Source organism: Squalius cephalus (assembly GCF_949319135.1).
Source record: "Squalius cephalus genome assembly, chromosome: 5".
NCBI lineage: Eukaryota > Metazoa > Chordata > Actinopteri > Cypriniformes > Leuciscidae > Squalius > Squalius cephalus.
In genome coordinates this window covers 24,129,891-24,142,100 of record NC_137126.1, presented here as the reverse complement: position 1 = coordinate 24,142,100, position 12,210 = coordinate 24,129,891, and the positions used below count along the sequence as shown (strand labels likewise).

The 12,210-nt window shown below is 36.4% G+C and overlaps 1 protein-coding gene across 3 annotated transcripts in view; it reads left to right on the top strand.

The window, feature by feature from the left end:
- The window catches only part of tmem8b (transmembrane protein 8B), a 149,312-nt gene that overhangs the window by 76,623 nt on the left and 60,479 nt on the right, over positions 1-12,210 (top strand). For all 3 annotated transcript variants that reach the window (XM_079871423.1, XM_079871422.1, XM_079871421.1), the window contains one exon: positions 972-1,240. In XM_079871423.1, coding sequence (XP_079727549.1) covers positions 972-1,240 — 269 coding nt within the window. The remainder of the gene's footprint in view (positions 1-971; positions 1,241-12,210) is intronic.

Here is a 12,210-nt window from a genome sequence, read left to right as displayed (position 1 = left end):
TATTAAAGCTCTCCTCTCAATTAGCAAATAAAGTCTTTCTAAATGAAAAAGAGGAAAATGGAGGAGGGAGAGGTGATGAAATGCATTCATAAACACCAGAGTACACAGAAAAGACCTTGAGCACTGGACATTATGAAGATGGGCTTTTTGTATCATTAAAAGCTGGTTTCCTGTGGACATTTCAGAAGGACAGTAAATTGCATATTGTGAGACTTGAACATTAGCTGTTTAATGGATGTCTGGATCTTAGTATACACTATTTTATATAGCTCTCGTCATTGAGACTGACAAAGATTAAATGAAGTTTTTATAAGAATTTGTATTATTCAAACTTGGACATAGTATTTAATCAGTTGTGAAATGCAAAACAATGCTGCATAAAATTGAACGAAGGGATAAATTAACCATGCAATAAATTATTTTTTTAAGGTTTTAATTTCAAGGCAAATTGCAAAGATCAAGTTTATGTTCCAAGACGCATTTTTCCCAAAGCAATCCAGCGGATCTGTAAACAAATTGTGTTCTGTTTGATTGAGCAGTTGGTGTGCTGTTCATATCGTTAATTATCGTATCGTTATCATATCGTTAATTATCAAAAACCAACAGACAAAGCCAATGGCGTCATGGCCAAAAATTTAGATATTAATTATTTATTCTAATTTCACGGTTGTTCTCAATCTCTGTTCAATTGAAAAGGGCAACTTGCATTAGCTTCCTGATTAATTGTTATTGATGTAGAAAATTAAGACCAAGCGATATCACTTGACTGTTTTATGCGTTGTCAACAAGTTTGTTGAAATGTGCTGAAGTTCTCCTGAGAGTACAAAAACACATTCCCATTCAAATGTTTCCTTGGCATTTCAATAAGCGTACTAATTTTGTTCAGTGCAGTCTCTGTAGACAATGTCAGCTACAGTCAGTGTAGCTTTAAAGCAGATGTCCTCTACCTTTCTCTTCTTTGTACCTGGCAGAGTGTTCATCCCAAACTACATCTCTCGAGTGAAGGTACAGCTTGTGGACTGCAATACAAAGAACAGGAGCGGGGAGATCTGTCCGGTTCTGCTGAAGATCCGTTCGAGAGCCCCGCCGGTGCATAACTCCAGCGCAATGGACTGCAGAGAGAATGTTCCCTGTGAGCTAGAGGTCCCACTGCCATCCTGGGAGCAGTGGTACTATATTTTGGTGGAGCGTTACCTCAGTAGCTCAGATGTCTACTTTCGTATTGGTGTTCAGGTTAAAGGTAAGAACTTGTTTTAAAGAGGCCATTACAATCCCCTTTTACAAAGTCTTGATTTTGTTTTTGGGGTCTACTAGATAAGGTTTTCATGTTTGAATGTTCAAAAAACCTTTTCACATACCTCTCTTCCCAGTCTGTCAGAAACGCTCTGTTTAGTTCCTGAAGCCCCTCCCTTTGAAAAGTGCAGTGTGCTCTGATGGTCGGCTGGATCAGTACCATGTGATTGGTCTACCGAAATGTCACACCCCTTATGATAACCGCGAGTTTCAGCACACTTTTCAACCCCCTACAATGCCAGTGCGAGTGCATATGCGACTAAATCTTCACTCTGGGCGACTAAATAATGTCTATCATTAGCCATTGGCTAATACATTCTTAGATTTTACTCGCCAGTGTGTGTGTGTATTAGAAGTATAAGTTTAACATAGATATATTTTCACTCGCTCAACACTCTGACTGAGCGCTTGAGAGATTCGCTCTTCATGAAGAAATCTGTAGTATTTCAGCTCAATGGATGTGCAGGGTACCTGTATTTGACGTACTGTAAACACTAGTGTGAATGCGCACAACTCGCCGTCGTTTTGCTAAGAGTGCTGTGTTTCTCACACACACGCAAAGAGAGAGAGAGCGAGATTCTTACATACCACGAAGAATCGACGGTCTATCGACGGATATTCTTTCTCGTATTTTCCTGTCAAAATAATGGAGTTCATTTGGAATTATTCAGCTTTTAAGAACAAGTTGAATATATGCCGGTTTCTCTGGTAGTGGGCGGAACTAATGCGCAAACGGCAATCTCATTGGCTGGCGCTCATCTATTACCTTCCCTGTTTTGATTTCAGCAAATCAGTTTGAGCGAATGCTGACAATGTGATTAATATTCATGAACCCAGCAGCTCATCAATCCTTAGTGCGTTGTATATTGTTAATTACTATTATCTATTACTATGGGATGATATTTATTAATGCATTGATACTTACTAGTACTGTAAATATTTTTTGGGGCCACCATGTGTATAATTTATTATTATTATTATTATTATTTTATCATATTTCTACCAGCATATATTAAACTGGTTAAATTTAGGGGCAGGAATCCGTATTGTAATGAACCAACAATACAGTAGAATCAATATTCTGGATTCTGACATGTCATTAACCATGGGCTTTCCACCCGTAACATGAAATCACACTATATGAATAGGTCCACCTGGTACCATCATTTTTTAGGAAGGTGGCTTTTGATTGCAACAATCCCTGCAGATTTTGGTGGAAATATTTTAGTCCAGCACAAATGAGATGGCAACAGCTTGATGGTTTGATCCGGGCTTCATTAATTCTTTATTAGGATTCGACAGTACAAATGTTACAGGCATATGGCTCCAAGTCATTGTTTGGTTTCAGCATTGCAATGAATTGCATTTGAGCATATCTGGAATGTATTCAGACTTCACTGCTAGAAGGGTTTTTACAAAGGCAGGTGTTCTCATGGCCCAGGTGGAGTTGGAAAATTAAAGTGTGTTTAGAGAGACAGGTTTTGTTATGAATCTCTGTGACAAATTAGAACCTCAGTGGGCTCAGATGAGGACCCTGTCATGGATTGGAACCTCCGCCTTTTTTTCTGCCTGATGTTACAATGAAGTGTTGATGAATTACATACTTTTACGTGTCTTGAGTCATTGTGATAAATATGGCAATTGGGCTGCTCGCAAAGTGTGAAATAGATGGGGGACTCAATTCAGTCACATGGACCATATCATTGCATCATCAGGAAGTTGCATGCTCACCTTAAAAGACTCGCTTTGAGTCAAATTGACTCTTTCTGCTTAAATCTGTACATTATATTTCAAATTACACAGCTGTAATACATTAAAACCAGTCACAGGTGAAGCAAATATCGTTGATCATCTCCTAACTAGGCCACATATTAAGGTCTGGGTAGATAAGAAGGTAAGCAAACACAATCAGCTCTCGTAATCAATGTATTGGATGCAGGAGAAATGGGCTTTGACAAGGGCCAAATTGTTATGGCAAGGCGATGGAGCAAGGCTGCTTCCGGTCAGCAGTGGTGAGAATTTACCAACAGTAGTCCAAGGAAGGACAAACCAGGGTGTTGGGCGTCCAAGGCTCATCGATGCACGAGGCAGGTGGTCATAATGTTTTGGCTCATCCATGTATGTTCATATGACCTGCTTTTGTCAGAATGTCTGATTGGATCTCAATTTTTAGAGCACTTAAATATTGTTTACTATATTATAACTTAAAGTGACTTTCCTATTAAAACACCTCTAGTTCACAAGGTCAAAATATAATTTCCCCACTCACAGGAGTGACACTTTTAGAAAAAATCCCCCACTTGCTTCTATCAAATCTACCATGTTTTCTCATTTTGTCTGAGGTTTCCTCTGTTCGTCTGTTCCCCCATTTTCCCTCCACATCCTGTGGTGCAGCAGAATCCCTGCCTTTGTTACAGCCTTGATGCCAAGGGATGTTGGCGCTGATGGCTCGGTAAGAGGGGATGAAGAGGAGGGCCATTGATGTTCAATGAGGCTGAACAGTCTCAGACCAGCTTAGATAAAGCACTCACAGGGGGAAACAATTGGCCATGATGAGACGGTGTACCTGCGGAGAGCATTATCTGTGTGCGTAAGGAGCTGATAAAGGAAAAACCTGTCTAGCAAGGAGTTACTGCAGTGATGTTCTGTCACATTCAAGGCTGAGAGTCAATTTTGTCACCTCAGACTATTTGCTGCCTTTATAAAGGAGGAACAAAATCTTTTTTGCTCAATGAATTTGGGCTGTCAAAAGATTACAGCATTACAATAGATTAAAAATATCATGATTTCAGTCTTTGACTTTTGGCTAAAGTAATCTCACATTCTCACATTCCTTTTTAATGCATTCAGTCCTCTTTTCATGACATAAATCAACTTAATAAGTACCTAAGATTTGTACTACTAGCCTACAGCAGTCCATGGGAGGTTTTTGCATTAACAGTGTTTTTGCTCCTAGTTGATATTTCATATTTGTTGTTGATGATTAAATTCTTCCGTGCAAAGACTACAGTTGAATATATATATTTGTTAAAAGTAAAACGATAGTCAGTACATATAAAGTGAGGCGCTTTCTGATATTTTGTCCCTGGCTTTGTTTTTGAAACATGAATCAAATGTAATTGACACATCAATGTAATTGCATAATTTCGGATTAATGCAGATTTATAGTAATGGAAGCATATACGCGAAATGATGGGTGATTAAGTTTAAGTGTCCTGCTATACCTTTGTTCGCCCATTATTAGTACCACTTATTATGCAATTGTGGCTAATCTAGTGACCCAACCGTACTGCAATCAAGGTAATGTTAGACATAATCTAACAGTGTCATTCGTTTCCCCTCTGTGCTATTTTTCACCATTTATGATGGTCCATACCCTGTATCATATGACCTTGTAGTATCACCTGTGTCTGAAGATTTTGGTCAGTGCTTCTGTCAGCCTTAATTCAATTATTCTGAACCCAGCTCCCCTTACCTTGATCAATTTCACTGAACAGCAGATACTGGCCGGCTGCCATCTCTCTCCCATCTTCCAAGCCAGCCTGACTCTTCATGTCCTTCCTTTGCTGTCTCTCTACACCATTCAGTTCTCTTGATGGTCTTAATGGAGAGAACAGACCATTTGTAAATTTAACAAGAACCAAGTTGCTGTGTGCATAGAATCCATTTCCTCTCAGCTATTTTTACAACAAACTTGTTGGGTGAAACAAATGTCAAACTCACAGAAAAACTAAAATTATTAAAATTCAGATTTTATATGATGCTCTGATGAACTAAACTACTGCTATGTCATAGCCTAAAAGATCATGAAATTACCAGTAGATGTATTAAAAATGCTGGCAAAGTTTCAAACATTATTATAGTCATGTGAAATTGGACATTTGTTTCAGCATTATTATTATTATCAAGACTGGTCAGGTCTTCTCTGCATGAGATACAGTGAATATTTAATCTGAGTGAATCATGTCCAGAGTGTTATTTTTTTAGATATATTGTTGTGGCCTGTTGCTAGTACGTCTGCTAAATAAAGACATGCTATGGACGTTCAGTTGATTTCTTAGATCGGGGTGTCAAACACATGATACGTGTAGGAGTCAAACTGCTGGATGATTTGAGAATTATTATAATTTTTTTATTATGCTTAAAACATTCCCATTCACTCGTTTCAATAATAGCATTCATTCATACTCTTGTAAATTAGCTTTAGTAAATTCCATGTGCTCTCTTTTATTTTACACCAAGTTCTGAGGCTTAGAACAGTTTTTCAAAATGTTCCTCTAATTCTTTTCTTTAAGTCTAGCGATACGTTGTTGAATTCAGTTACATAAAAACATAGATTGGTCTCATTTGACTCTGATAAGTAAGACTGATTACCTCTTGGCTAAATGCTAGTTTGGTATTTTTTTTCATGCAACTGACCCCTGGACTTTATACACCAAGGTTTTACAAATATAAAAATCAACCTGCTTAAATCCAATCTGGATAATAAAAAATTTGCAAAAATGTCAATCCTTAAAAAGTTTGACACCTCTTTTTTTTTTCTTTGGGCGGCAGACTTATACAACCTTCTAACTCCACCTAAACACCAACACTATGTACAGAATTGTACCTTGTAATACCTTAAAAGTACATTTTACTACTCTAAGGTACTAATATGCACATTTTAGCAGTAGATTGTCCAAAGTTGTCCTTTTACGTGTACTGCTCCAGCTGTTGTACCCCAGTACAATTTTAGTTTGCAGTAAAGCCTGATTTTTGCAGTATTGCAGCTCATGGCACTGCAGTTTGAGCCTGATTTTTTTTCTTTTCTTCTTTTTTTCCTAGTTTTACTTCCCATGTTGCCATTGGTAACACCAAATGGCCATGTCGATAGTATCATTAATTGTGCTAATCACTCATGAGCTCCAGGCTTCAGGGAGTCCTCTTTGTTTGAGAGACATCCACAGAGCCAAATAGAAACAGATCCCAGTAGTGGGATTTCAAAACAATGAGCTCCAAATTTTAGCCTGCGAACTGCACTTCATCACACAGCTGTAATTGAAGCATCAACAGAAAGGGTTTGAGGCTCACGCCACACGTGTTGGAGATGAACTGGGAGAGCCACAATGCAAATGTGAGATTTGACATTTTTCTACATTTTTCTGCTGCTCGTTGGATCCATTTAATCTTGAAAGAGACGAGGAGGTTAAAACACAATAAAAAGGAGGCTTAATTGAGACTGATGTGTTCTTATCACCGTTAATAATGAGTTACAGTGTCTTAACATGGTGATATGACCGTTAATAGATCTAGACCCTTCAGAGCTCCAAGGACTGAAATGAGCTAATTCAACACTGAATGAAATAACTACATTCTCTACAGAGGCATATTTCTCTTCAGTAATGGCATCAGCACAAATGTGATTGGGAACCGTAACACAAAATGGAGAACAAATAAGGTAGTTAAACATAATTGTGTTTTCAAAAAGCCCCATTGTTATTGCTATTGATTGTTTAGCTGGTCTCATGAATATCTGGTATTTTCTTGTGAGTTTAACTTTGGTTATGGTTTAACACCCTTTAAGGTAGAAAATGTTTTGTATAAAAAACCTTGGCCTATAGACCTTAGAGCTCAAGTGTGCTATGATAATGTACAGTTGCATTTTCTAAATGATGAATAAAAAGTGCATGCGTATGACCAATATTGAAAAGCTTTCTCACTTTGAGAATATTGAAGCTGTGACCTTCTAACACAGCATCTTAAATGCAAACTATAGTGTAATTTGCCCGCCGGTAGCCATGACTACCCAATGTCCAACCTTCATGGGGCCATAAACCAATTTCACACAGTGAATTGCATTTTTATTGACTTTTACATTTTCTGCAACTGGCATGAGAAGCAAAATGTTCCAAATTCAGGGGTTAAAGGGTTAAGTTGGATCTGTCGTTAATGTCGAAATAAATGTGTTTGAAGGCCAAAGCAGGACACCAAAGTCTGTGAGCAATCAGCATCTGTACCAAATGACAGGTGTCAACTTGGTTAACGTTTTTTGGGGACAGCTCTCATGCAGGAAAAAACAACAACAACAACAACATTTGAAATGTTTTTTTGCATTTCAGAAACCAATCAACCAATCAATAACCCTTGCACTGAATATTATATATACTTTTGAAATATATTATATATATATATATATATATATATATATATATATATATATATATATATATATATATATATATATATATATATATATGTATGTATGTATATGTGTATCATATCTATATGAACAATCTTATGCTGGAGATTTTTTTTACAGGAAATAGCTTTTTCAAAACAATTCACTCATTGTCTAGACTTGTCAACCTGAAAGCACCTGCTGGTGATTTGTTGTCAGCCGATTCTGCACTATGCTAAGCATTCATTGTTGAATGTGAAATGCAGAAATTATGTTTTTTCAGAAATGTTTCATTCAAATTTTTTTGATTAATTATGTTAATTTTTCCACTCCATTAATTGTGTAGTCTTTAATTTATTATTATTGTTGTTCTAATAAACACTGGGGTTTGTTTTCTTCATTTTACAGTGACTCTACCATGTGTACAAAAGCACTCAACGGCATCAACGCCTTTGTGATTGAATGTTTTATTGTTTATTTTCTCACAGACACACTAACCAGAAAAGCCTGCAATCATATTTTTTACAAGCCATTCATGTGGATTTCTTCAAATAATTTTCAGAATTAGATGACATGCCATTGCATAATTAAAATGTTTAATTCTCTTTATTATTATTAAAATTAAAAATATTCCTCTCCATCAGCAGCACAACACTTTGAGTTGTTAATACCTAAGAGAACATTTTTTTGCACATCACTGGACTGCCACGCTTCATTTAAGAGAAGGAAAACCAATGTGTTAAGTGGATAGTTCAAATTTTAACAACAAACCCATGCAAGCCATGTGGGGGGTGACAAAAAAAAGAACAAAATAAGAGATAAACTACTTTAGTTTGATATGCCATGTGGTTAATAATCTAAATGAATCCATGGTACAGTATGTGTCAGTATGAAACTATTGGGACAAATAAAAGACAATGAAACTTGAACCAAACATTATTGACTGTAGCTTTAAAAATGAAAATAACAGTAGACAAGTTTGATAGAGTCATTCTCTTTATATACGTTAATGAATCAAAAGGCACTTAGTCAGCAGGCCGATATGTTGATATGGCTTCAGATAACTGGTGTAATTACTCAGTCAATTAGTGAAGTGAAGCAGGACTTTGGTGCAGAAGTAACACAAGACATTAGTTTCAGTAAACTAATTACCTGCTGTATGCTCAACACGGCGGGGAAAACAAGCTATAACGAATCCATCACTGGATATTACAGAACTTACTGCGGCAGGTGGGGGAAGGCCAGAATAGACGCTGAGCTTTTCCTATAAAATCAATTGTATTGATGGAAATGTTTCACTTTTATGACTGTTCCTGCTTATTTTAGACATTGTTTGCTCTTAGAGTTATTACTCTCATTCTTTCTTTTATCTTATTAAAAGCATAACCGTAAACAGGCCACCTGATAAGGGCTAAAAAGCAACATAAACCCATCTAAAATATTAAGTAATGTGCCTCTTAAACAAAATTAGATAGCAAAGTTGTTATAATGCCATTACTGTCTATGACGTCATGCCACAAAAGTGGCATCGGTGCAATGTTATCAGTTTTATGTTTTGTTGATATATTATTTTCTTTTTAAATATTCAGAAATGCATTGTGAAATGCATTGTTTGTTGGCTTTGCTGTGTTTCTTTTTCATTCTACAGTCTGTCAGCATGCAATTATACTGTACATGCAAATAAGTTTTAGTTTGTACCCTGTCATCTGACACAAGGAATTTTTTTCCCCTTTTTCCTCTGTGCAAGTGTATGTGTTTTAGAAAGAAGTCACTTATCATCACCAAGGCTGCATTTATTTGATCAAAAATACAGTAAAAACAGTAATATAGTGAAATATTATTACAATTTAAAATAACTGTTTTAAAATATTGAATATATTTTAAAATGCAATTTATTCCTGTGATGGCAAAGCTGAATTTTCAGCATCATTACTCCAGTCTTCAGTGTCACATGATCCTTCAGAAATCAGTCTAATATGCTGATTTGGTGTTAGGAAATATGTTTTATTATTATCAATATTGAAAACTGTTGTGCTGTTATTTTTGTGGAAACCATGATATGTTTATTTCAGGATTTTTTGATGAAAAGAAAGTTCTAAAGAACAGAATTTATTTGAAATAGATTTTTTTGTAAGTCAAGATTATAAATGTATTTGATAAATCTTATGTATTCATTTATTTAAAACCCAAAGCATTGTGTATATGTGCATGCACTTTTGATGGTCTTACATTAGTGATTAACTGGTAGTTTATAGAAATGTTTGAAATTTTTGTATATAGCAGTGTTTGAAAGCACCATGAGCTGCTGTGTGGGAAATGTACCTTCCACAAAGAAGGTCTGATGTTTTCCCTCCTGTCTCTCTTTTTCTTCTGAATTCAGAAATGAAGTATGTCATAGATATTTTACCTCAGTGTGACTGGAACAGAAATTCCCAGAATCTCATGATTGGTCACGATATATCCATCAAGTGTTACTTTGTTCAAATTTGCACAGAACATCTTGTTGCAATGTGCTTTCTAGTTTCCACAAAAGAAAACTTGAAATGAATTTCATTGTGACTCAGTGGTGTCCCAACAACAAGAAAATGGGAATTCATGCCTTGTTTTTTCAAACAACTTACATTCAAAGGAAATAAGGCGATTTTAGTTCATGCCATGCTAATGTAAAAGTTCTGCTTGTATGTTTGTTCACATTAAATGGCATTTTATGTTCTGCAGGATACTGAACCTGGGGTGCGTTTCCCGAAAGCATCGTTGGCCAACTATGGTCGCAAGTTCATCGCAATGTCCATTGAACTCTATTGGTAACGACGGAACTTGCGACCATAGTTGGCCAACGATGCTTTCGGGAAACCCACCCCAGGTCATTTATAGAACCAACATGCATGCATGAAAAAAAAAAAAAAAAAAAAAAAAAAAAATTCATGACCACCATATAAATTTTGGCCCACTCCTATTTTTCTTTGTTCCTCGGTACAGGCTCATTTAACTGAAGTCCAGAATAAAGCGGCTGCAATTAATAAAGAATTTGCTTATCACAGCTTGTGTGCTGCTGTAAGACTTTAAACTATTCCAAAAATAAAACTCTTAATTAATATGCCTTTCTTTTCTTTTCTTTTCTTTTCTTTTCTTTTCTTTTCTTTTCTTTTCTTTTCTTTTCTTTTCTTTTCTTTTCTTTTCTTTTCTTTTCTTTTCTTTTCTTTTCAAAAGATTCAATTAATTTCACTATTCTGTTTTGAATTAATGGCAATGTAGATTAGTCTGACTTGACCAACAGAACAGCTAACCAATACATATCAGTTAGAACAAGGGCCACTCGCTCCTCAATTTAATATTCATTGGCCGGGGTGCTGAGAAATAAAATTACACATGACACGAACACCAAAAATAAGGGCATTCCAATATGAGAAGAGTATGCAAAGTTGATGATAAAAGAAAGCACGTGTGTTTTAGACTGATAAGCCTCCGTTTGACACTGGCCCTCCTGCCATTTATTGTTATGGTTGTGCAAGAGTGAGAATTAAACACAGAAAAGAAAGAAATTATAATGGGTAAAAGAGGGAAAAGAAAATAAGTCTAACCTGAAACAACAGCGTCTCAGCTGGGGGAAAAAAAACTTCCCCGTGCTTGTTGACCCGTCATTATCAGGACTCTGTGGAATCAAAGGACCAATTAAAAAGGATTTAGAGTGTGCTTCATTTTCCACTTATGTTTGTGAACAGCATAAAAAAATATGTGCACGTCGTACTGAAGCAGGCAGGGAGACCAGCAGATGCATATTGTCAGGAGACTGTCTAGCAAACAAAAAATAGTTGAGTTTTGTTGTAAATATTCCATGAGTAATCTTGTGTCAAATTGCAGATGAAGGGGATTCATCTTCCCAAAATATTCTTGGTTTACTTTTATCTTTTTGCCTCTTGTGTCGGAACACCTCGTGCATTAAACTTTAATGCCACTCTGTGCAGACAGGCATCCTGCATTAGCCTGCAAAGATATTTAATAATAACTCCATCCATCTTACAAGATAGAAGATGACCTTGTTTAACGTCGTTCTGAGATAACGGTCAAACGCTGGGAAGAGCTTTTCATCCCCCTCAGACAATAAAGCCTGGACAGAGATGATTGCATTTTTCGGTACGGCACAGGAATCCCTGTAAGTACTGTTGTCAGGAAGATGTCTACAGCGAGAGGCATTGTGTCGGCTACAGAAGGACAGAGGACCTGTCTGCGCCCCTGTGTCTTGGTGGATCACACCAGTGCATTTACTAACGTTCTTGGTGTCGGGAGATAGTGAAATCAGCAATTTATCTGTGGATGTACACCGTGTCTCTCCTAGAAAGCTTGAAAGTGTGTTTTCTCAACCTTTACACTGCTCTGCCTGTAACTAAGTCCCTCGAGAATTGAAGTTTCCAGAATGTGTTAATACAATTTTAATTTATTACATGGCTCTCTGGAATGCTTGATTCTATATAATAAAATAAATATCTAAAATGAATAATGAAATTCAGATATTTCATGAAATAATTTTGGTAAATAGCCTCTGCTTAGTTTGTATTTTCTGTAAATTACACTTCACATTTTTCGCATTTGAAATATTAACATATATGAATTTGGCAGACATTTTTATCCAAAGTGATCGCATACATTTTATCAGTTTATAACCTGGGAATCAAACCCATGAACCTTGGCGTTTCTAGAATCATGCGGTACTGTTTGAGCTTCAGGAGGGCAAAAACTGTAATGATGTTTGTGAAAAAAAT